The sequence below is a fragment of the Trichomycterus rosablanca genome, chromosome 1 (genome assembly GCF_030014385.1).
Source record: "Trichomycterus rosablanca isolate fTriRos1 chromosome 1, fTriRos1.hap1, whole genome shotgun sequence".
In the NCBI taxonomy this organism is placed as follows: domain Eukaryota; kingdom Metazoa; phylum Chordata; class Actinopteri; order Siluriformes; family Trichomycteridae; genus Trichomycterus; species Trichomycterus rosablanca.
Window position 1 is genome coordinate 1,997,723 of NC_085988.1, and position 26,990 is coordinate 2,024,712.

At 44.0% G+C, this 26,990-nt stretch overlaps 1 protein-coding gene across 5 annotated transcripts in view; it reads left to right on the plus strand.

Annotated features, from left to right (window-relative positions):
- Positions 1 to 26,990, plus strand: part of akap9 (A kinase (PRKA) anchor protein 9) — a 119,466-nt gene that overhangs the window by 47,575 nt on the left and 44,901 nt on the right. For 4 of the 5 annotated variants that reach the window (XM_062997454.1, XM_062997464.1, XM_062997489.1 and 1 more), the window contains 7 exons: positions 9,170 to 9,332; positions 14,395 to 14,607; positions 17,317 to 17,355; positions 19,444 to 19,676; positions 20,379 to 20,486; positions 23,913 to 24,107; positions 24,359 to 24,625. In XM_062997454.1, coding sequence (XP_062853524.1) covers positions 9,170 to 9,332; positions 14,395 to 14,607; positions 17,317 to 17,355; positions 19,444 to 19,676; positions 20,379 to 20,486; positions 23,913 to 24,107; positions 24,359 to 24,625 — 1,218 coding nt within the window. The remainder of the gene's footprint in view (positions 1 to 9,169; positions 9,333 to 14,394; positions 14,608 to 17,316; positions 17,356 to 19,443; positions 19,677 to 20,378; positions 20,487 to 23,912; positions 24,108 to 24,358; positions 24,626 to 26,990) is intronic. The other variant, XM_062997471.1, reaches the window with a different exon arrangement.

Sequence of the window (26,990 nt, forward strand, 5' to 3'; positions counted from 1 at the left end):
CCTTGTTGATAAGAGGTGAAAGGTGAACGAGCTGAGCTAACAGTAAACTTGTTTACAACCAGAAAAACATGACAACCTTTATAATAAACAACTTTTATAATAAACAATAATAATAATACAAAATAATAAAATAATAATACAAGTAATTTAACAATAATAATAATAATAATTAATAAAAATAATAATAATAATACAAGTAATATGATAATAATAATAATAATAATAATAATAAAATAACAATAATAAAAGTAATATGATAATTAATCATAATAATAATTACAATAATAATAATAATAATAAAAGTAATATTATAATAATTAATAATAGTAATATAATATTAATAATAATAATAAAATAACAACAATAATAATAATTAATAAAATAATAATAATAATAATAATACATAATAATAATGTATTATTTTTATAATATATATAAAATATTATTAATAATAATTAACAGTGTAACAATATAAAGATATATTAATAATTATCATTATTATTATTGTTTTCTTTATTCTAAACATGTATTATTAAATCTTTACCTCAATTTAATTGATCAAATTAATTGTTATTTATCATTTCTTGCTTGATTGAGTCGTGCTTTCATCTCAATTATTTTTATCTTGAAAGCGTTTTATCGTAACATTTCTTTCTAATAAGTTCTTTGTAATATTCTGTGTTAATGACGGGGCCACACCGTGTGTGTAAACAGAGACACTGTGAGGTGTGTGTACGTAAAGTCGTTAAAGAAAATGCTAATGCGCTGATGCTATCAGTGCTAAAACGCTAACATGGCTGCAGCTTGGTACATATTTAACCTGAATCGGGTGCAACATGATTCCGACCTGCTGGAGCAGGGCAGGGCGTGTGTGTGTGTGTGTGTGTGTGTGTGTGTGTGTGTGTGTGTGTGTACGCGGACACGCCCACATGCTGTCGGGCAGGTATTCCCGCCCTGTGTGATGTGTAACCTGTACACACACGAACGCAAAACCAGGAAGAAAGCGCGAGGAGTGAGGACGGACCGGACAGATCTCACGCCGTGTGTGTGTGTGTTCGGTGTTTAAAAGTGTGTGTGTGTGTGTGTGTGTGTGTGTGTGTGGGGTTAATGAGCGACGACGCGCCCCCCGCGGTGACGATCGGAGGTGGTGGTTGCCCCGGCAGCACTGGGATCGTTGGTAATGAGTTCCAGAGGGAAGGAAGCGCTGAAAGCTGAAGTGGATTCGTCCAGGACTCGTCTCACCTCCACCTGAGATCCAACAGAGCGAGCGAGACGCGAAATAACAACCATCCGGTGGATTATAAACGTCCACCTGAGGAACGGAGGAGTGACCGGGGACGAGGTGGAACCAGAGAGGAGAAATAACCAGGAGAAATCGACATCAGGGATATAAATAAAGCTTTAATAATATTAAATAAATAAATAAGTAGGAAGGAAGGGAAACTTGTGAGGACCGAACCTGGGAGGATGAAGTCGCAGACCTGCGCTGGAACCCCTGCACACGCCTGGATGGATTAATCTGGTCCGGATTAACGTGGTCTGTTTGCTCTCTCCGTGGTGACCGTCTCTCAGCCCCGTCATGACCACTCCGTCCCCGTAGAGCCGGCGTGAGGACACACGGAGGCGTGATGGAGTCGTACTGGCCCTTCTGCACCTCGCGCGAGGTGGACGTGGCCTGGGCCGAGGGCGACGGCGACGGCGGGGTGGACATGTACGAGGTGGAGTCGCGGATCCCCCTGCCCCGCCCGTTCCCTCTGGCCGAGCGCCTGAGCGAGAGGAACGCCGTGATGGTGAAGACCCACATCACCCACCTGAGGCGCCACACGCAGGGTCACCTGCTGCGCATCCTCACCAAGATCTCGCTTCCCACGCCCCCCTACAGCGTGAGTACTGTCTCCGGGGGCGACTCCACCCCACAACCGGTCCGGTTCAACCAGTCTCTAAACTTCCAGTACCGTCCACGTACTTCGGACAGGGTTTCAGGTTCAAGCGTGGAGAATTCAGGGTCTTATTTCTTATTTTTGAGCGTAGTGCTACCACCACCATGCTTCACAGGAGGTTCAATACTGTTGGCAACTGATTGTTCAGATGAACTGATGACTATAGTCCACATATTTTTGACAGGGTTTCAAGCTTGGAGAATTTTAAGGTTTTATTTCTTTATTTTTGAGTGTAGTGCTACCACCACCATGCTTCACAGTAGGTACAGTGCTGTTGACAGTCGATTGTTTAGATGTACTCTGGACCTGATGTGTGTTTTCTGAGATGTTTTCACTATAGTCCACATATTTTTGACAGGGTTTAAGGTTCTGGCTTGGAGACTTTTAAGGGTTTTCTGTTTTTAGTGTAGGTTTTTAGGGTAGTGCTACCACCACCATGCTTCACAGTAGGTACAGTGCTGTTGGGTGTTGATTGGTCAGATGTACTCTGGACCTGATGTGCGTGTTTCTGAGATAGTTTTCACTATAGTCCACATATTTTTTGACAGGGTTAACGGTTCCAATTTAGAGACTTTTAAGGTTTTCTGGATTTAGTGTAGGGTTTTTGAGTGTAGTGCTACCACCACCATGCTTCACAGTTGGCACAATGCTGTTGGCAGTCGATTGTTCAGATGTCCACATATTTTTGACAGGGTTGAAGTTTGGGGGATTTTAGAAAATTTTTTTTAGTGTAGTCCACATATTTTTGACAGGGTTTAAGGTTCAATCTTAGGTTCAAGAATTTAGGGTTTTAATTTTTATTTTTGAGCATAGTGCTACCTCCACCATGCTTCACAGTAGGTACAGTACTGTTGGCAGTTGATTTGTTCAGATGTCCACATATTTTTGACAGGGTTCAAGGTTCAAGCTTAGAGAATTTTAGGGTTTTCCTTTTTTAGTGTAGGGTTACACTTAGGGTTAGCACCTGAGCATAGTGCTACCACCACCATGCTTCACAGTAGGTACACTTGGGTGTAACACTTGGGAGACCACTGTTCCACGTACTTTCTGTTGACAGGCATTTGATTGTTCAGATGAACTGTTGTGTGTTTACTGAGATGTTTCCAGTTTAGTCCACATATTTTTTGACAGGATTTAAGGTTCCTTTAGGGTTTTCTGTTTTTAGTTTAGGGTTTTTATGGTAGTGCTACCACCACCATGCTTCACAGTAGGTACAGTGCTGTTGGCAGTTCATTGTTTAGATGTCCACATATTTTTGACAGGGTTTAAGGTTCTAGAGAATTTTATAGTTTTCCTTTTTTAGTGTAGGTTTACACTTAGGGTCAGCATAGTGCTACCACCACCATACTTCACAGGAGGTACACTTGGGTGTTACAAGTGGGAGATCACTGTTCCACGTACTTCCTGTTGACAGGCATTTGATTGTTCAGATGAACTGATGTGTGTTTTCTGAGATGTTTTCACTGTAGTCCACATAATTTTGACAGGGTTTAAGGTTCAAGCTTGGAGACTTTTAGGGTTTTCTGTTTTTAAGTGTAGGGTTTTTAGCGTAGTGCTACCACCACCATGCTTTACAGTCTGTACAGTGCTGTTGGCAATTAATTACTTAGATGTACTTTGGACCCGATGTGTGTGTTTTTGAGATGTTTTCACTGTAGTCCACATATTTATGACGGGGTTTAAGGTTCAAGCTTGGAGAATTCAGGGTTTTATTTCTTATTTTTGAGCGTAGTGCTACCACCACCATGCTTCACAGTAGGTACATAAGTAGCACAAGGTGACGGTTAGCGAGGAGACCACTGTTCCACGTCCTTCATATTGACGGCAGTTGATAGTTCAGATGAACTGGTGTGTGTTTTCTGAGATGTTTAAAGAGTTTCCTAGACTCTCCTGTCTTAAAGTTCGTGGCCAGATCTAGTGGGTGTGGTCCAACTAACCCCCCTATATGTGGGCACAGAGACGTAATCGGTCGTAACCAGTGATGTGGAATTAGAAGAACGAGCCACAAAGTTAAATGACTTGATTATAGAACGTCCTGCACCATCACATCAATCATCTACGCTGGCGTCCATATATCTTTGACCCTGAGAATGTACGGCTGCAGAAATCTTTAAACCCCTTTCACATGGATGTAGACACCATGGACCTCAGCTGTGGTTGACCTTCCAGGAGGTCTTTGAGGAACCTTCCAGCACCTTCTGGTCCATCCAGAGTTCCTCCTCCGGGGCTTTTAGCATACAGAGCGAACGTAGCGACTCCAAATGAGCCGTGTGTAGACCAGACTCTGAAGAAGAACCCATTGTCCATTAGGGGGCGCCAGATAGGGATGTTAGGTCGACCATACAGTGGCTAGGAAAGCTTAGGAAAGACGTCCCGGCCAGCACAAGCAGTGCCCGTCTCTCTGAGGGTTTTGGTGTGGTCGGGCGTGGTTCGCCCATGACACGTTCTCTGTAAACATTGACTTAAGCACGGAGCCAGAGCTGGAGATGTTTTTATTAGATGGGAAGATACGAGACGAGGGTAAACAGCTGGTCCAGGGAGGAGAAGAAACCGGTCAGTCCCGGACACGGTGCAGGGTTCCGGACTCCGGGTTCCCATCCCAACTTCTCCTGTCACATTTAGATGCTTTAGATCCTCCAGCTAATTTAAATATTATTTGCATATAAATACGGAACTTCTATCACTGGCAGAAGGGGGCACATACTTTTCCACAGCACCATGTAGCACCTTTATGAGAAGATACTTGCTCACTAAACACTTTCCATAATGAGAGAATGGGATTCGAACCTTCGACTCCTCCTGAACCTTCATTATTTCTTGTTGGAGGTTCACACTCATGGACAGATGACCTCACGTTCTTCTCTAGAGTGGAAGCCATCGTTCCCTCTGATGTTTCCCTCGTTTTGAGTTGTTTTTTGAGCCTGTTCACTCTACAAGGTCACACTTATTTAGCCAGTATTGACTCTCGCTGTGGTTCCAGGGAGTCCTTGGGTCTGATATTACAGATATTAAGCTGCTGGAACTCCTGTAGATGTGTTCCTGTAGAAACTTTACGATGTGTGCATATTCTACACATCAAATCTCTTTCTTTAGGGTTTTCTGGTTTCAGTGTAGGGTTCTTTAGGGTAGCGCTACCACCACCATGCTTCACAGTAGGCAAAATGCTGTTGGCAGTCGATCGATCAGACGAACTGATGAATATAGTCCACATATTTTTGACGGGGTTTAATAGCTTGGGGACTTCAGGGTTTTCTGGTTTCAGTGTAGGGTTTTTTAGGGTAGCGCTACCACCACCATGCTTCACAGTATGTTCAGTAGGTACAGTGCTGTTGGCAGTCGATTGTTTCATCTCATCTCACTTAGCCAAACGTGTGAGACGGTGGTGCTCGAATCACCCCGATGACGCCTAGCATGGTAATCAACCCAACAACCTTTCGATTAGGGGCGGTGTTAGGGTTTAACCTCCTCACTTACACAACTGTGACTCCTGCTAAGCACTAGAGACGCTGGAGCCTCTACGTGGTGTGGTCCTCTATAGGTGCAGAGACTCTGTAGGTCAACCTTAAATCGACCCCACTGCTTTCATTCTTTCTTTTTGGATCTTCACACTCATGGACAGATGACCTCACATTTTAGAATTCTATGTCTTTTTTTAATTTATTTGATGTTGCTCTTGTCAGTGTCCCTTGTTGTGGGTTGTTGTTGAGTGCCAGGACTCCATAGATCAACCTTTAAACTAGCCCCAGTGCTTTCACTCCTGTCACGGACAGATGACCTCACGTTCTTCTCTAGGGTGGAACTCATCGTTCCCTCTGATGTTTCCCTCGTTCTAAGTTGTTTTTGAGCCCTTGAAGAACTTCACTGTTCCCTGTTCACCCTATAAAGTCACACTTATTTAGCCAGTAATGACTCTCGCTGTGGTTAAGCTTTAGGGATCAATAAAGTGAGGTGTTTTATATTCCTACAATATTTTTATGGTGATGTAGTGTTCCTGTAGAACCTTTACAGTATTTATATTCTACACATCGAACCTTGGCGGAGACGGTGGCGCTCGAATCACGCCGACGATGCCTAGCATGAAAATCAACCCGACAACCTTTCCATTAGGGGCGCCGTCAGGGTTTAACCACCTCTGTGCTGCAACAGTGACTCCTACTGAGCACTAGAGACGCTGCAGCCAGTGGTGTGGACTGTAGGTCAACCTTAAATCAGTCCCGCCGCTTTCATTCTTTCTTTTTGGGCATTGACACTCACGGACAGATGACCTCACATTTTAGAATTTATCGCGTTCTCAATGAGGGTTTTTTATTTAGTTATTTTTTGCAATAATTGGATGTTTCCTTGTCTGTGTCCCTTGTTGTGAGGTTGTTGAGTGCCAAGACTCCATAGATAAATCTTAAATCAGCCTCAACGCTTTCATGCTTTCTTTTTGGATGTTCACACTCACGGACAGATGACCTCACGTTCTTCTCAGTGATTTCTTTTGCAATTATTTGATGTTTCTCTTGGTCAGCATTGGTTTCCTTGTTGGTGTCCCTTGATGCGAGGTTGTTGTTGAGTAACGTGGTCCTCTGTAGGTGCCGAGACTCTGTAGGTCAACCCTAAATCAGCCCCACTGCTTTCATTCTTTCTTTGTGGACATTCACACTCACGGACAGATGACCTCACATTTTAGAATTCATCATTTTCTCAATGTCTTCTTTTGTTTTTGTCTTTGTTTCCTTGTTGGTGCCCCCTGTTGTGAGGTTGTTGTTGAGTGGTGTGGTCCTCTGTAGGTGCAGATACTTCATAGGATAGTCTGATAGTCAAAAATAAAGCAGCATCCAGTGGTTTAGCTTGTGTTGGAGGAAGTGTGTGCTAGTCTGCAACCCTCCCTTCCCAGTTTAGTTAGAGGTCGTGCACAGGGGGCTTGCTCTTCCCACTTGAGATCACAGCTCCTCCCCTCCCCTAAATAGAGCATATAAACCATTACTGAAGGTTATTAGTCCCAACAAACGCCTGAAGGAACCTCAACAGCCCATCAGAAGGAGCTAAAGCTCTAAATCGTAAACTGGACGATTGGAACGCCGTACACTTCTGATAGAGCGCCGGCCGGTCCGTGACCTTTGCCCCGTGTGAGGGAGCCTCCGGAGGTTTTACAGCACGACTATAAACATGTAATCATGTGATCAAGGTCCTGCGAGGAGGAAGCGTACGGCTCCTGCAGATAACACGGCTCTGATAATCCCTCACCGGTCAAAAGTATCAGGACGCCTCTTCTAACCACAATTTAAAACCAAGAAACTCCAGCATCCTGCAGCGGACAAAATCGACCGCTGGTCTGCTGGGCGGGAAAGGACGGGACTAAAAAAGTGGGCGGGGTCTTCGAGGCTGCGTAAGGACCCTGGTTAGTAGGCCGAGGCGCCTGTACAGAAGTGGAAGAACGTGGAGCTTCTCACGCGTCGATCCACCGAAGTACGGCGGGATAAGAAGGGGTCGGAGGAAGGGCGTGTCAGGAGAATATATACCCTCCGTACGCCATCAGGGTCTCCAGTAGAGAAAGAGGAACTGGCTACGACTAAACTGGATAATGATAGTGATAACTGGTCATGTAGAGCGTCTCTAGCATGGTGGTGGTGGTTGTGTGGCAGCCAGTGACACTGGAAACAATAAACAAATAGACACTAGCTAACGTGTAGACGCCGTCGTGTACCGTCTGTCTAGCTTATAAAATTGTTAGATGCTTTTCGTGTTGTGCCCAGAATTCCAGAAATTCAGTTTTAATTGGCTGGATTAACCGGTTCAGTGCTGCGTTACGTCTTTCTCTTCTCTCACACTGGTGCTTTGCATCAAATCGTTTGTGATTCGGGTCACGTTCAACGTGCTAAATCTGTAACTCATCACGCAGTTAGAGCGGAAAACCCTGAGCTGACAGCACAGCTGAGAAAATAATCAACAAAGGGGGTAAAAAGAGCCGAAATTCGATGCGTTTTCTGTGGATTTGTGCTGGACTGTGTTTCAGCCCCTCTGACGTCTTCAAAGCCTGTGCGTGCCTCTGTGATCCGGGTTGCCAGATATGGAACTGTAGAATCCGTATTAAACCCACATGGCTTCTCTGAATCATTTTGCAACGTTGTGCATTATTTTATATCCATATTCTAATATCTAATATCTATATGTATGTACGTGTATAAAGACGAGCGACGAGGATATTCAATTACTGACATGAAAATATATCGATTATTACCCATAATTCCCTTACATTTGTGTGGTTTCTATACACAACACACAGCCTGGAGCTTTTACACAGTAGTGCACCATTTACACCGGAATGGCAGAAGTATGTGGACACTTATTACATAATTAAGCTGCACACTGAGAGGGGGAGAACTGCCGTGTCCCAAATACCATCACGCATCATTAGCATGAAAATATATTAACGCTAGAACCTGCGGCGCCAATGATGAGCTTAGTGTTTATCTTCTAGTTTACAATTACGTTTACAAGAAATAAAACATTTGCATTTTTAATCCTAGGCCTAAGGGCCTTGCTCAGGGGCCCCACAGTGACAATTAGGCAAAGCTGGGACTTTATGATTACTAGTCCAGTACTTCTGAGCTACCGCTAACCATAATTTAGCCAGATAAAACATGATCTGGCAACCCAGCTTCACCTGATTTACACCTGGTTTTGGGAGGCGCTTGAAGTTACCAGAAAATACGCTATATAGCCAAAAGTATACGGACACCTATCATTACTATTATAAAGTACACCAGTTTCAGCCAATATTAGTCCATTCATTCATTCATTCATTCATTCACTGTTCCTTTACCAGCGCTTTATCCTGGTCAGGGTCACAGTGGTACGCCCCAGACACACCCTGGACAGGTCGCCAGTCCATCCCAGGACACACACACTCACACTTACAGACATTCAAACCTACACCTAGGGACAATTTTAGTAGCTCCAGTTAACCTAACTGTGGTAGTAAACCCACCTGGGAATCAAACCCAGGACCTTCTGGCTGTGAGGCGACAGTGCTACCCATCGAGCCACCCTGCCGCCCCCACCCAGTCAACTCAATCCAATAAATAATAAACCCTCTGACTCTTCCAGTCCATCAAGGTCTAGTCTGTTGTATTTTGGAGAGTTGTGCCTGCTATAGCCGCCAGGCCTGGGAGGAGGCAGCTGATGATTGTTTTTACCCCACATGCCGATGGTAACCCGTGTTCTCTCTCCATCTCTCTCAGCTGGACCACGCCCGGATCACTCAGACCGAGCTGACGAAGGAGAAGCTCAGCCACGACAAGCGGATCGCGGAGTTACTGATCAGGCAGGACGAGCTGCAGCAGAGACTGGAGGACGAGCGAGCGGCCAAAGAGAAGCTAACGCTACAGCTACAGCGCGCCGAAGGTTTGTGCTTCATAAATATCGGGACACGTACCAATCCTGACTCTTAAATATCGGGACACGTACCAATCCTGACTCTTAAATATCGGGACACGTACCAATCCTGACTCTTAAATATCGAGACACGTACCAATCCTGACTCTTAAATATCGAGACACGTACCAATCCTGACTCTTAAATATCGAGACACGTACCAATCCTGACTCTTAAATATCGAGACACGTACCAATCCTGACTCTTAAATATCGGGACACGTACCAATCCTGACTCTTAAATATCGAGACACGTACCAATCCTGACTCTTAAATATCGAGACACGTACCAATCCTGACTCTTAAATATCGGGACACGTACCAATCCTGACTCTTAAATATCGAGACACGTACCAATCCTGACTCTTAAATATCGGGACACGTACCAATCCTGACTCTTAAATATCGGGACACGTACCAATCCTGACTCTTAAATATCGAGACACGTACCAATCCTGACTCTTAAATATCGAGACACGTACCAATCCTGACTCTTAAATATCGGGACACGTACCAATCCTGACTCTTAAATATCAGATATCGGGACACGTACCAATTCTGTCTCTTAAATATCGGATATTGGGACACGTACCAATCCTGACTCCTAAATATCGCTTATTGGGACACGTACCAATCCTGACTCTTAAATATCGGATTTTGGGACACGTACCAATCCTGACTCTTAAATATTGGATTTTGGGACACGTACCAATCCTGACTCTTAAATATCGGGTATTGGGACACGTACCAATCCTGACTCTTAAATATCGGATTTTGGGACACGTACCAATCCTGACTCTTAAATATCGGATATCGGGACACGTACCAATTCTGTCTCTTAAATATCGGATATTGGGACACGTACCAATCCTGACTCTTAAATATTTAGGACACGTACCAATTCTGCCTCTTAAATATCGGATATTGGGACACGTACCAATCCTCACTCTTAAATATCGGATATTGGGACACGTACCAATCCTGACTCTTAAATATTTAGGACACGTACCAATTCTGCCTCTTAAATATCGGATTTTGGGACACGTACCAATCCTGACTCCTAAATATCGCTTATTGGGACACGTACCAATCCTGACTCTTAAATATCGGATTTTGGGACACGTACCAATCCTGACTCTTAAATATTGGATTTTGGGACACGTACCAATCCTGACTCTTAAATATCGGGTATTGGGACACGTACCAATCCTGACTCTTAAATATCGGATTTTGGGACACGTACCAATCCTGACTCTTAAATATCGGATATCGGGACACGTACCAATTCTGTCTCTTAAATATCGGATATTGGGACACGTACCAATCCTGACTCTTAAATATTTAGGACACGTACCAATTCTGCCTCTTAAATATCGGATATTGGGACACGTACCAATCCTCACTCTTAAATATCGGATATTGGGACACGTACCAATCCTGACTCTTAAATATTTAGGACACGTACCAATTCTGCCTCTTAAATATCGGATTTTGGGACACGTACCAATCCTGACTCTTAAATATCAGATATCGGGACACGTACCAATTCTGTCTCTTAAATATCGGATATTGGGACACGTACCAATCCTCACTCTTAAATATCGGATATTGGGACACGTACCAATCCTGACTCCTAAATATCGCTTATTGGGACACGTACCAATCCTGACTCTTAAATATTGGATTTTGGGACACGTACCAATCCTGACTCTTAAATATCGGGTATTGGGACACGTACCAATCCTGACTCTTAAATATCGGATTTTGGGACACGTACCAATCCTGACTCCTAAATATTGGATATTGGGACACGTATCAATCCTGACTCTTAAATATCGCTTATTGGGACACGTACCAATCCTGACTCTCAAATATCGGATATTGGGACACGTTCCAATCCTGACTCTCAAATATCGGATATTGGGACACGTACCAATCCTGACTCTCAAATATCGGATATTGGGACACGTACCAATCCTGACTCCTAAATATTGGATATCGGGACACGTACCAATCCTGACTCCTAAATATTGGATATCGGGACACGTACCAATCCTGACTCTTAAATATCGCTTATTGGGACACGTACCAATCCTGACTCTCAAATATCGGATATTGGGACACGTTCCAATCCTGACTCTCAAATATCGGATATTGGGACACGTACCAATCCTGACTCTTAAATATCGGATATTGGGACACGTACCAATCCTGACTCTTAAATATCAGATATTGGGACACGTACCAATCCTGACTCCTAAATATTGGATATCGGGACACGTACCAATCCTGACTCTTAAATATCGGATATTGGGACACGTACCAATCCTGACTCTTAAATATCGGATATTGGGACACGTACCAATCCTGACTCTTAAATATCGGATATCGGGACATGTATCAATCCTGACTTTTAAATATCGGTTATCGGGACACGTACCAATCCTGACTCTTAAATATCGGTTATCGGGACACGTACCAATCCTGATTCTTAAATATTGGATATCAGGACACGTACCAATCCTGTCCCATAATGTCTTTACTTTTATAAGGTTTCCACTGGGATTGCAAAAGTATGTGGACACCCATCACATAATAATATATCAGCACTGTAATAGGGGGGAGACCTGCTGTGTCCCAAATACCATCCCGTATACTATATAGTGTTCTAAACACCGAATAAGATAATGTGTGTGGATTGGGACACAGCTTCTTTTCCTCTCTGTTCAGTTTGCCGCCTGATACTGCGAGATTTAGGAGGGGCGTCCCAATACTTTTGTGTTAATAAATAAGATCCTTTGTTCTGAAGCTTCATTAGCAGCACAGCAACTTCACGTTGTCGTCATAGACACACTCTGAAATCTTCTGGAAAAGTCTTGTCAGGTGTCCACATACTTTTGACCATCCACTATAGTGTTTCTGTTACGGTTGATGGATTACACCAGTATACAGAACAGTTCCCCCAGTTTTACCATCCCCCCTGTTCTCCACTCCCCCCAGTAACCCAGTTCTGTTCATGATCAGTGACCTGTACCAGCTCAGAGTCGTAACGGTTCATGGCTTCATCCACACGTGACCCAGAACCCTCACCAGGCTGCTCGCTGCCCCTTCAGCCCCTTCAGCCCCTTGTTTATTATTTATGCCTGATTTATTCTGAGGGGTTCCCGGTGTTCCTCTGAGCCAAATCTCCGTCGAGTTTGATCTTGGAGAAGTGGGCGGCATTCCTGGGTGTTCTGATGAACCGTGTTTACTGACGAGGGTTTTCTGAGGCGTTCTTGTTAAGTTCGTGTTAGTTCAATAATGTTATGGACTGTAGATGGTGAAATCAGTGAATTTCTTGCTCTTATTCACTAGGAACCGTATTTAGGATCGTGTTTACCTGTGGAAGGTTCCTAAACTGGTGTATCATAAAACAAATACGATGCAAAACGTATATCTACAACGCCGGAGGCTAAATGTAGCTTTAACTGGGAGATGAACATATGCAAAGTTCTAATGCACTCCTAGCTACAACCGTTAGGTTTCTTTACATGGACGCTCTCAGCTAGGTTACATGATGAGTCCCGGTGTCGGTGGTTGATGATCAGTCCGCGCTCCTGTGGTCACTGAAGGTCGCGCCCAGCGTGAACAGTTTTGGCTGCACCATGTTTGTGTTCTGGAAAATGTTTTGCTTGTCAAATGGGTTCCGCCTGTGCAGATGTTCATCTGCATGAGCACCTGGATGAGCAGAGAGAGCAGTAGTAGTGTTTCAGGTGCATCTACACTCCTCACAGTTCTGTTCCCAAATAAATGAAAATTAAATAAATGTGAACGAGTGAATGAAGAGATTCTGTAAAGAACACACACACACACACACACACACACACACACACACACACAGACACACACAGCTATGAATGAATGCACAGAAAATTTATGAGTGTGTGGATTGATGGATGGAGTGGAGTTGGATGTTTTGCAGAATTATTAGTTTGATGTACTAGTGGATGAATGAATGAATCTGTTTAAATGCCTAAAAGAAAAGATGAATAAATATTAAATGGGGGAATACACGAGTGACCGTATGAATAACTGAATGGGTGAATATCAGTAATAAACAACAAGTCAATGAAAGATGGAGGGATGGATGAATAGTTGGATGGATAAATAATTTGATGGATGGATGGATGGATGAATAATTAATTAATTGGATGGATGGGTGGATAAATAGATGAATAATTAATTGGATGGATGGATGGATGAATGTATGGATAAATAATTTGATGGATGGATAGATGGATGGATGGATAATTAAATAAATGGATGAATAGATGAATAATTAATTGGATGGATGGATGGATGGATAAATAAATAATTTGATGGATGGATGGATGGATGGATGAATAATTAAATGGATGGATGGATGGATGGATGGATGGATGAATAATTAAATGGATGGATGAATAATTAATTGGATGGATGGATGGATAAATAAATAATTTGATGGATGGATGGATGGATGGATGAATAATTAAATGGATGGATGGATGGATGGATGGATGGATGGATGAATAATTAAATGGATGGATGGATGGATGGATGGATGGATGGATGGATAAATAGATGAATAATTAATTGGATGGATGGATGGATGAATAGTTGGATGGATGGATGAGATGAATGGATAAATTAAGTGGGTAACCTGGAATGAGGCATCAGTTGGTGAATATGTGAATGAATGATGGGTGAATGAGTGAATCAGTGATGACTTGACATTGTAAATGAATAAATGAATGAATTATGGGATGAATAACCAGTTGAAGAAATAGAATAATGAGTGAATGAGTAGATAAATCAAAGATGAATGGATGAATTATGGGATAAATAACCGGTTGAGTAAGTGGAATATTAAATGAATGAGTGAATAGATGAATGAACAGATGAATGGATGAAGGTTTGGTACATGTGTGTAAAATCCCTCCCCCGCTCCTTCTGCTGATCTTATTGTGTGTAATCATGTTGTAACTCTCTCGCCTCTGATTGGTCGATCCCAGGTTTGATCGACGGCTACTCCGGCGAGAGGCGGGCCCTTGAGGAGCAGGTGCGCGAGGGGGCGGATCTTCAGCAGCAGCTGGAGGTGGAGCTTCAGATGACGAACAGCCAATTGCAGGAGCTACAACAGGAGAAGTACGAAATAAACCAACAGCAGGGGCTGTTACTACGGCAACAAGAGGTCATGAAGGGCGGAGCCACCGAACCAGAACTACGTATGTTCAATATGTGCAAAATTACAAAGTCCTCGTAACATTATGTGTATATTTTAAACGTTTTATAAGTGTTTTTACTTACACACTGGACAGGAGCAGGAGCTTGTAGTCAAGTCAAGTCAACTTTATTTATATAGCGCTTTTCACAATAGACATTGTCTCAAAGCAACTTTACAAAATCCAGGACCAACAGATACAAAAACCCCTGTTGAGCAAGCCGAGGGCGACTGTGGCAAGGAAAAACTCCCTGAAAATTACAGGAAGAAACCTTGAGAGGAACCAGACTCAACAGGGCCCATCCTTCTTGGGTGGTCTGGAGGATACTTTAAATAAATAAGATTTACACAAATCATACAAACACAGAATTAAATTATCTTAAAGTTATAACTGGTAATAAATAGATAAATAAATAGATAAATAAATAGATAAATAATAATAGAGTTGTTATTCGCTCTAGTCTTCAATAAAGTCTGTAGTTAGTTCTTGTCATTCTTGGTGCGATTATTCCAGACCCGTCACATCTGGCAGGAGCAGCATAGTTGTCACTGCAGTCTCGACTTTAATGCTTAACCTCGGCGGGTAAACAGGTTTCCATCAGAATGATCTCGGGGTAAAACAACAGAGAATGTAGTTAATAATGTACAATGCTAGTTGAGTAAAACAGTTTTACAGAGAGTTTTAGACTCCGGCAGCCCTGATTATTACAGCATAACTAAAAGGGAGAGCGAGCAGGTAACAAGGTCATGAAGGCTTTCACAGGACATCAGCGCCCACCTCTCCTACCCAAACCTGAGTGATCGGATAAGAGAGGCAGAACGACAGCAACCCAACATCCCTGATCACCCCAAGTTTCTATGACCAAGAACCCCCAAGCTCTGCGCCTTTGTCTATACTAATCAAAAGCCTGAGAAAATAAATATGTTTTCAGTCTAGACTTAAACATTGTAGTCCTCTAGAGAGTAGGAGCTTGTAGCTTTTGGAGCAGAGTAGGAGCTTGTAGTCATTGGGACAGAAAAGGAGCTTGTAGTCCTTTGAACAAAGTAGAAGCTGTAAGTCCTCCAGACACAGATGGAGCTTGTAGCCCTCTGGACAAGTGGGGGACCTTGTAGTTTTCTTGACTGGAGCAGGAGCTTGTAGTCCTCTGGTCAAGCGCAGGACTTACTGTCCACTGAAGAAGAGCAGGAGCTTGTAGTCTTTTAGAGAATAGGAGCTTGTAGTCCTCCGTGCAGAGATAGAGCTTGTTGTCCTCTGGACAGAGCAGGAGCTTGTAGCTTTTGGACAGAGTAGGAGCTTGTAGTGCTCTATAGAGCAGGAGCTTGTAGGTTTTAGACAGAGAAGGAGCTTGTAGTGCTCTATAGAGCAGGAGCTTGTAGTCTTCTGGACAGAGTAGGAGCTTGTAGTTGTTGGGACAGAGTAGGAGCTTGTAGTCCTCTATAGAGCAGGAGCTTGTAGTCTTCTGGACAGAGTAGGAGCTTGTAGTTGTTGGGACAGAGTAGGAGCTTGTAGTCCTCTATAGAGCAGGGGCTTGTAGTCCTCTAAACAGAGTAGAAGCTTCTAGTCCTCTGGTCAATCGCAGGACTTGTTGTCAAAACAATGAGCTTGTAGTCATCTGGACAGGAACAGTAGTTCTGGACAAAACAATGATCTTGTAGTCCTCTAGACAGGAGCAAAACGTCTATTCCTCAGGACATAGTAATAGCTTGTAGCAGAAGCTTGCAGTTTTCTTAAAAGGAGCAATAGTTTGTAGTTCTCTGGCCAAGAGTAGGAGTTTTTAGTCCTCAGAACAAAAGCTACAGGAGCTTGTAGTCTGCTAGCCAGGAGCAGGAGTCCTCTAGAGAGTAGGAACGTGTAGTCCTCTGAACAGAGCAGGACCTGTTGTCCACTGAACAGGAGCAGGAGCTTGTAGTCTTTAGAACAGAAGCAGGAGCTTGTAGTCCCCTCTGTACAAGAGCAGGACTTGTAGTCCCCAGGACTGAGCAAGATCTTGTAGTCCTTTAGACAGGAGTAGAGCTTCTATTTTTCAGGACATAGTAATAGCTTGTTGTCCCTAGGACAGAGTAGGAGCTTTTAGTCCTCCAGACAGAGTAGGAGGATGTAGTCCCCTAGAGAGTGGGAGCTTGTAGTCCCCTGAACAGAGCAGGATCTTGTAGACCTCTGGACAAAAGAAGGAGCTTGTAGTCCTCTGGAAAGAAGCAGGAGCTTTTGGTCCTCTGAACAGGAGTAGGAGTTTGTAGTTTTCTTGACAGAAGCAGAAGCTTGTAGTCCTCTCGACAGGAGTAAGAACTTCTAGTCTGTCACCTACGTAGGAGCAGGATCTTGACATTACTTGGACAGGAGCGTATCTTGTCCTCTAATGCTGGTTTTGCAGACGCTGCATCTGTCTTGTTTTTCTCTGTGGTCAACAACTCCATCAGCTTTAACTGTTCACAGCTAACAGTCCCAGTGGACCTCAGCTCAGAGACCGCTGCTGAGTCTGCATCGGTGCTGTTTGAAAGAAGTGTATAAAGCATTTTTAATTTAAAAACACCCATTTGGGTTCCGTACAGAGACGTGGACGACACTCAGGTGTGTAGACCCCTCGGGGACGCTCTCCTCTCTCCGCAGGGTCACCCATCACGTCGGCATGATTGACCGCTCTGTCTTATCTGTCTCCCTACAGTTGTGTTATTGTTGTGAATGAACTCTGACTGACTGTCTCTTTCTCTTCAGGCCTTGTTGAGGCTGCAGGTGATGAGGCACCTGAGCCAGGTGTGTTCCCACCACGAGCATGGCACTGACCTTGCTTGTTAACTCGCTCTCGTTCACGCTGACCGGTCGGCTTGCTTGCTATTAACAGCTCAAAGCTTTTATTTAACATGACGTCGCTTCACAAGTTTTCTGGGTTTTTTTTTTTTTTTTTTTCGTTTAAGGTTGATGCTAACATGCTAACTCAATTGACCATTTAGTACTTGGTCTGACCTTCCTGAATTGATGTTTGACTCTTTACTACTTGGTCTGACCTTCTTGAATTGACGTTTGACCTTTTAGTACTTGGTCTGACCTTCCTGAATTGACGTTTGACCCTTTAGTACTTGGTCTGACCTTCCTGAATTGATGTTTGACCCTTTAGTACTTGGTCTGACCTTCCTGAATTGACGTTTGACCCTTTAGTACTTGGTCTGACCTTCTTGAATTGACATTTGACCCTTTAGTACTTGGTCTGACCTTCCTGAATTGACGTTTGACCCTTTAGTACTTGGTCTTACCTTCTTGAATTGACGTTTGACCCTTTAGTACTTGGTCTGACCTTCCTGAATTGACGTTTGACCCTTTAGTACTTGGTCTGACCCTCCTGAATTGACATTTGCTAACATGCTAGCACGATTGCACATGACCGTTTATTATTTTATGTTTTGTTTTTGGCGGTCGTACTAACTTGAGTTCCTGCTTTGTGGTGATGGCTGCTAAAATCGTTTCTTTTGCTTGAGAGCACGGCAGGGCATGGGCACCGCACTTCCGTTCTGTTTTCCAGTTTCCTTTTACTTCCTTTTCACGCTTTTATTTGACAGAAATAAACTCATTATTTTTCTCATTTTTGAGGCATCTTGATTTGGTTCACCTGCTGGGAAGGGCACTCGGGGTAAACTGTCACTGTTGTCCAAGTTTCAGCCGTGTGGTTGGCTGAACCGGGTGTGGGAAGGGGTTTTTGGGAGCGGGACATTTCCCGAGTCGATGAAGGAGGTGTACGGTGGGTGGCCTGGTGCACCTTTCAAACCGAAAGTTGAGATTGATAGATGCAAACTCGTCCCAAATAAGAATGTAGTTCTGAATCTTCAGTTGATACGCTGTTAGCAAGTTCAATTGGCACCAAGGTCTTTCTGACGTTCACCAGTTGGTTTGCCATCTATACCAGCATAGTACATGTTGAGTCAAAAGTCTCAGGACACTCTTTTATTTCAGAAACGAAAGGGAAAAGGACATTTCTGAATACCCCAGCAAGTAATAGGTGAGGGGGCCTATCTTTTAGGCTATGTTTGAAACATGGCCGCCATCTTGAAAGCCGCCGTATTGGATCAAGGGCAAGTTTTTCCAATGGGAAGGTGGTCATGTAGCATATCAAAGAAGACCACATTTTTCTCAGAAATCGATTGCCGCAATCAGATTTGCAATATCTCCTGTGGTTCAAAAGTTATCAACAGAGAAAGTTGCAACAACAACCGGGAACGTTCCCTGTGATGCACAGCTATTTGACGTGTTCAATGTGTTGTCCCTGGTGCTGAACAGGGATGCAACAGTGCTGTGTGAAATTGGTGGTCTTTCTGGGTGTCGGTTGATGAAGTCTGCAGCTATGATACGGCAGCTGCGTTCCTCGGACATCAGAATTCTCTCAATTCTCTCTTTTTTTTGTCAATTCCATCTTCAGTTACCTGTAACGAACAACAAAAGTTTTTATCTTTTTGTGTTGATAACTTTTGAAGCACAGGAGATATTGCAAATCTGATTGCGGCAATCGATTTCTGAGACAATTTGTCTCAGACAAATGGTCTTCTTTGATATGCTACATGACCACCTTCCCATTGAAAAACTTGCCCTTGATCCAATATGGTGGCTTTCAAGATGGCGGCCTAAACATAGCCTAAAGGATAGGCCCCCTCACCCATTACCTGCTAGGGTATTTAGATATGTAATTTTCCCTTTCGTCTCTGAAATAAAAGTGTGTCCTGCGACTTTTGACTCACCCTGTATAGTACACCACCATACCCCTCCTTCAAGACTCACCCTCGTAACATCTCCGTTTTACCGCCCCCCCACCCGGAGACGCCCGCCGTCCGGCTTAACAAGTGTGGCTGTGTGTAGGTTTACTGGAGGAGACGGAGAAGCTGATGCAGGAGAAGGTGGACGTCCAGCGCCAGGCTCAGAAGGATCACGCTGAGCTTCTCCAGCAGGTAAAGGAGCTGGAGGTGGAGCTGGAGGAGCAGGTAAGAGCCATAACCAAGCTGGAGGAGACCCACCTTACCGAGATCACCGACTTCCAGCAGCGGATCCACGCTCTCGAGAAACAGCTGGAGAACAACCGACGCTTCCTCGATGTACGTTTAGGTCCTAAGTTCCTAACCTTTCTGACCTTCTAAGACCTGCTACGGGACTTACAAATCAACTTACAGTTGACCGAATACCATGTGGGATACCAGTTGAGGGTTAGGGGCTTTGCTCAGGGGCCCAATGGTGGGTTTGCTTGCTTGACTAGTCTGGTGCCTTCTATAAACTTTGTAATTAATATTTAGTATTTCTGCTAATGCTCTGGATAGACCTTTGACCTCTAGACCTCTTGTTCTGGTTCTCTTTTTGTAGGTAGCCTAACTTGACCCTTCAGAGCTCTGAGGTTCTGGGCTGAATTACCCCCAGTTAGGACTTTCTTGTTGGTTCTAGAACTCCCTCAAACCCTCCTGAATGTACACTAGGCCTTTCAGTACTTGGTCTGACCTTCCTGAATTGACGTTTGACCCTTTGGTACCTGGTCCAACCCTCCTGAATTGACATTTGACCTTTTAGTAGATCAAAGGTTCAGATCAGAACCCCCTCCAGAATTGACGTTTGACCCTTTCGGACTTGGTCTGACCTTCTTGAATTGACGTTTGACCCCTCCATAACGGACCTTAGATGACCTTCCTAAGGTTTTACCTTAACTTGAACTTTGACTTTACCTACTTTGACTCCTTTTGAAGTTCTGACCAGACGTTTGTTACCATCTGCCCTTTTGGGGGTTCTGATCTGAACCTTTGATCTTTTAGGAGCAGGCGGTTGACCGGGAGCAGGAGCGAGACGTGTTTCAGCAGGAGATTCAGAAGCTGGAGCAACAGATGAAGAGCAGCGCTAAACCTCAGCCTGATCATAAACAGGTACGGCATTCATCTACCCCAAACCTGGAGCCATTAATATACCCAAAACAAGGACATGAACCAAGTTACCCCCTTTAACGTCTCTAGAGAGGTGCAGCTCTAATGTACCCTACTAACTAGTTCCACCTTTTCCCAACCTGTACTGAGTGAGGTATCCTACTGAAGTCTGTTTAACCTACCCACCTAATCCACCCACCTGTATACCCCCGCTCAATAAAGCTACCCTACTTACCCATTTACCCCCATCAACTACCTGCTTCATTTTCAACTGTCTAGAAGAGCCTCCCAGAGTAAATGCTCCAAACAAATGACCCATTTTTCCTTACATTCTTACAGAGAGAACCCATGTACCCAAACAGGCGACCCACCAGCCAACACCCCCCAGTCTCCAACAACTGCCCCACAGAGCAGATTTACCCCATTTTTCCTTACATTCTTACAGAGAACCCATGTACCCAAACAGGCGACCCACCAGCCAACTCCCCCATCTCCAAACAACTACCCCAAAGAGCAGATTTACCCCATATTTCCTTACATTCTTACAGAGAACCCATGTACCCAAACAGGCGACCCACCAGCCAACACCCCCCAGTCTCCAACAACTGCCCCACAGAGCAGATTTACCCCATTTTCCTTACCCAAACAGCTATTCCAGACGCTTACCACAAATTACCCTTGGATCTTTCTACACAGTAAGTACCCCATTAATGTTACCTTACGACTCCCACCCTTTCCAAACCCATATACACCTGTAACCAATGCCAATGTGAATACTTGACAGTTGAGGGTGCTGCTTCGATTGCGCAAACAAACAACCCTCTGATTATTAGACTAGTGTATCAGCCACCAAATGGACACCTGACCCTGAGCTTGTTGAACATCCCGTTCAAAAACCATCGGCATTCATATAAAGTGAGGAACTGAAGTCTGATGAGAAGACCTGGTTTACAATCAGCATTCCAAGCCAAGGGTGCTGTGTAGGCCCCTCCTCATCCTTTGGCTCCTTCACCAGGGGGGTCTTCCACCAATCGTCGTCTCAGAGTTGGAAGCATATCTGGTTACCTACCCTCCACGACGATGAGATACCCTATCCGAAATTGTTCCTGTACAGTCGAACAATAGGACTGACGGGAACCGCTCCGTCATCCCTGGTAGCCGAACGGTCGTGTTGTTGGTTTCACACCAGGAGCGACACCTCCTTCCTTCTTCTGTTTCTGTTCCACACGAGACGTGAGAGGTGAGATCACGTTTCTGTAAACAAAACAGAAGAAATAAAACCTGGTCCTTCATCTTCCAGGGGGGTAAATAGAGCCTGCTCTCTTTTATAAATGACCCCACTATTGTCCCTCTCACCTGAAGTGGAACTGGAACGACCAGATGTGATATTTGATAGGATGTTTTTCGTTCTGAAGATCCGATGCCTGCTGAGGGAAAATTTCAAGTTTAGCTCCTGGTTGCTATAGCGACAGATTTTCGGAAGGTCGAAGCCTTGAGATTTGACGCCTCGGACGCTTTCACCACCACCGTCCTGGCTGGGGAGAGCCCCAGACTAGCCTAGCACCTGCCCCCCTCCGGGACAGGGAAGTGGTTGGCGGATTCTTATCACCAGCCAGCAGTGGCTCTCTCTTTTCAGAGAGGGTTGTACCGCATACGGAGAGTCACGCTCTGCCCTACGTGTTCCTCCACCACCAGTGCCGGTGCCATAACCCAAGATCGGAGCTTGAGCAGGAAATTCTCGACCACTATTGGCCAATCCGACTTTAGTCTTCCCGTCTTCCCATTGGCTGACGTTTGTGTTCAATTTAACAGGTACTAGTTCATGTGTTCAGCCACAGCTACTTCTAACAGGTGTAATAGATCAGTTACATATTGCAGCAACAGTTTAGGGAAGGCCCTTTCCTGTTCCAGCACTTTAAAGTCTTGTGAGAAGCTTCTCGGCTGTTGTTCAGAGGTTAAAATGCGACGTCCAACAAGGTCATAGTCAGTTTTCCGACTGTCTGCTTCTACAGAACTTCTCCTCTCCACCATAAATGCTCTATTTCTTTTAACATTTCCTCTCTCCCTCTCTCTCGCTCTCTCTCTCTCTCTCTCTCTCTCCTCGTTTTCCTCCATCTCGTCCTCGTCCTCTCACACTCAACAATATTCCTCTTGTTCTGTGTTTTGTTTCCTCGACCCATTTTCCTTTTATTTGTCCCTCTCACTGCTCCTCTCTCACCCCTCATCTGTTCTTGTCCTTCTCTCATTGTCTCCCCCCCCCCACCGTCTTTTGCTCTCTCTTATTCTCTCTCTATTACACTCTCTCTCCCTCTTTCTCTCACCCCCTCATTGTTTTTTTCTCTCTCTCTCTCTCCCGTCCTCTCTCTTTTGCTCTCTCTCAATTTAATTCAATTTAAAGGTAGCTTTATTTGCATGACAAATACGGAGACTCGTATCACCAGAGCTCGGTTACAGCATTTAAGAAACGATTATTATAATAAATATAATAAAAAATAATAATAATGATTATTATAATAAATATAATAAAAAATAATAATTATTATTATTATTATAAATTTAATAAACAATAATAATAATGATTATTATAATAAATATAATAAACAACAATAATAATGATTATTATAATAAATATAATAAAAAATTATAATAATGATTATTATAATAAATATTATAATAAATATAGGGGCAAGCCAAAGCCTAGTGGTTAAGGTACTGGACTAGTAATCAGAAGGTCGCTGGTTCAAGCCCCACTACTGCCAGGTTGCTGCTGTTGGGCACTTGAGCAAGGTTCTTAACCCTCAATTGCTCAGACTGTATAATGTAAGTTGCTTTGGATAAAGGTGTCTGCTAAATGCTTAAAATGTAAATGCAAATATTACAATAATAATGATTATTATAATAAATGTAATAAAATAATAATTATTAGTATATTACAATAAATATAATATTAATAATTTATCTAATAACGTCAGAAATAATGATGAATGTTAATATAATAATAGTAATAATAATAATAACAAAACAATAAAAATAAATAATAATAAAAATAATAGTAATAATTAAAATAAATAGAAATAATAGTAATAATATAATATTAATATAATTAAAATAAAATAATTATATAATAATAATATAATAATAAGTAGAATAAAAATCAATAGAAATAATAATAATAATATAATAATATAATAATAATAATATAATAGTAATAATTATAGTTCTTTATGTAAATAATAGTGGAATGTGTGTGTCTCTCTTGCTCTCGTTTATCTCAGATTTATTTAAATGAGCTTTATTGTGGTGATAAATCTGGACACTCGTTTTGCTTCTCTTATAAAATGTGTGTTCTCTCTCTCTCTCTCTCTCTCTCTCTCTCTCTCTCTCTCTCTCTCGCCCCCCTCTCTCCTCCTCCTCGTCCCTCTCTCTCAGGTGCAGGAGCTGAGGGCGGCTCTGAAGGAGAAAGCCGATCGGTGCAGGGATCTACAGCAGCGTGAGGAGCAGCTGCAGGAGGAGGCGCGGGAGAGGAACGAGGAGATCGAGCGTCTGGAGGAGCGTCTGAGGGCGCTGGAGGAGACGCTCGTGGCCCACGCCCAACACGCCGCCCAACACGCCGCGCCCCCCGCCGTGAGCATCTCTCCGTTTAGCTCCTACCTGCGGCCGCCGCGGGATCTGGGTCTATCCTGCGCCACCGCCGTAACCGTGGCGACCAGGGACCTCGTTCCGCAGCCGCGTTAGCTTTAGCCTTTTATCATCGGGTTCACGGTTACCATGACAACTAATCGGGCTCTCTATGCGGCCGTTTCTGGCATGTCGGCTCTAGCCTGCAGATGTTTTAGCTTCCTGGTGTTCACCTGAACCTGTTCCCCTGTGTGCAGGTACAGAAGGAGGACAGCAGCCAGCAGCATGCGGCCATGGCGGGCGGGGGCGGCGCCGCGCTGGAGGTCCTGCTCCAGACCGAGAGGGAGGCTCTGGACAGGAAGGAGAAGGAGATCGTGAACCTGGAGGAGCAGCTGGAGCAGTTCAGGGAGGAGCTGCAGAACAAGAGCGAGGAGGTGCAGCAGCTCCACATGCAGCTGGAGATCCAGAGGAAGGAGATCAGCACTCAGCAGCAGGAGCTCCAGGTTCACTCCTCAATACAGACGGTAAGAGGGAGCGGGAAGGGTGTAGGTTCAGATCCCAAAACCTGCTGGGAGCTAAAAGTTTGTGAACCTCTGGTCAAAATATTCCGGATATTGTTGTCGATGTTCCTACTTTTCCAGAAACGTGAGAAGGATTAAAAACATCATGAGCTCCAACCGATCTTCTCACCTCAATCAATCTCCTCAACCTTCTCTTCAATTTTCATTGTTCTTCCAACTGATCATCTCAAATAAGCTTCTCTCCTTAATGTTCTCTTCTTAATCTTCTTCTCTCAGTCTACTCTCCTTGATCTTCTCACCTCCATTTTCTCTGTCTTCTCTCTTCAGCCTCTCTCCTGTTCTCTCCTCAATCTTCTCTCCTCAATCTTCTCTCCTCAATCTTCTCTCCTCAATCTCCTCTCCTCAATCTTCTCTCCTCAATCTCCTCTCCTCAATCTCCTCTCCTCAATCTTCTCTCCTCAATCTCCTCTCCTCAATCTCCTCTCCTCAATCTTCTCTCCTCAATCTCCTCTCCTCAATCTCCTCTCCTCAATCTCCTCTCCTCAATCTTCTCTCCTCAATCTTCTCTCCTCAATCTTCTCTCCTCAATCTTCTCTCCTCAATCTTCTCTCCTCAATCTCCTCTCCTCAATCTCCTCTCCTCAATCTCCTCTCCTCGATCTTCTCTCCTCGATCTTCTCTCCTCAATCTCCTCTCCTCAATCTTTTCTCCTCGATCTTCTCTCCTCAATCTCCTCTCCTCAATCTTTTCTCCTCGATCTTCTCTCCTCAATCTTCTCTCGTCAATCTTCTCTCCTCAATCTCCTCTCCTCAATCTTCTCTCCTCGATCTCCTCTCCTCAATCTCCTCTCCTCAATCTTCTCTCTTCGATCTTTTCTCCTCGATCTTCTCTCCTCGATCTTCTCTCCTCAATCTTCTCTCCTCAATCTCCTCTCCTCAATCTTCTCTCCTCGATCTTTTCTCCTCGATCGCCTCTCCTCAATCTTCTCTCCTCAATCTCCTCTCCTCAATCTCCTCTCCTCAATCTTCTCTCCTCAATCTTCTCTCCTCAATCTCCTCTCCTCGATCTTTTCTCCTCGATCTTCTCTCCTCGATCTTCTCTCGTCAATCTTCTCTCCTCAATCTTCTCTCCTCAATCTCCTCTCCTCAATCTTCTCTCCTCGATCTTTTCTCCTCGATCTTTTCTCCTCGATCTCCTCTCCTCAATCTTCTCTCCTCAATCTCCTCTCCTCAATCTTCTCTCCTCGATCTTTTCTCCTCGATCTTCTCTCCTCGATCTCCTCTCCTCAATCTCCTCTCCTCAATCTTCTCTCCTCAATCTTCTCTCGTCAATCTTCTCTCCTCAATCTTCTCTCCTCAATCTCCTCTCCTCAATCTTCTCTCCTCGATCTTTTCTCCTCGATCTTTTCTCCTCGATCTCCTCTCCTCAATCTTCTCTCCTCAATCTCCTCTCCTCAATCTTCTCTCCTCGATCTTTTCTCCTCAATCTTCTCTCCTCAATCTCCTCTCCTCAATCTCCTCTCCTCAATCTTCTCTCCTCGATCTTTTCTCCTCGATCTCCTCTCCTCAATCTTCTCTCCTCAATCTCCTCTCCTCAATCTCCTCTCCTCAATCTTCTCTCCTCGATCTTTTCTCCTCGATCTCCTCTCCTCAATCTTCTCTCCTCAATCTTCTCTCCTCAATCTCCTCTCCTCAATCTTCTCTCCTCGATCTTTTCTCCTCAATCTTCTCTCCTCAATCTCCTCTCCTCAATCTTCTCTCCTCAATCTTCTCTCCTCAATCTCCTCTCCTCAATCTTTTCTCCTCGATCTTCTCTCCTCAATCTTCTCTCGTCAATCTTCTCTCCTCAATCTTCTCTCCTCAATCTCCTCTCCTCAATCTTCTCTCCTCGATCTTTTCTCCTCGATCTTTTCTCCTCGATCTCCTCTCCTCAATCTTCTCTCCTCAATCTCCTCTCCTCAATCTTCTCTCCTCGATCTTTTCTCCTCGATCTTCTCTCCTCGATCTCCTCTCCTCAATCTCCTCTCCTCAATCTTCTCTCCTCAATCTTCTCTCGTCAATCTTCTCTCCTCAATCTTCTCTCCTCAATCTCCTCTCCTCAATCTTCTCTCCTCGATCTTTTCTCCTCGATCTTTTCTCCTCGATCTCCTCTCCTCAATCTTCTCTCCTCAATCTCCTCTCCTCAATCTTCTCTCCTCAATCTTCTCTCCTCAATCTCCTCTCCTCAATCTCCTCTCCTCAATCTTCTCTCCTCAATCTTCTCTCCTCAATCTCCTCTCCTCAATCTTCTCTCGTCAATCTTCTCTCCTCAATCTCCTCTCCTCAATCTTCTCTCCTCGATCTTTTCTCCTCGATCTTCTCTCCTCGATC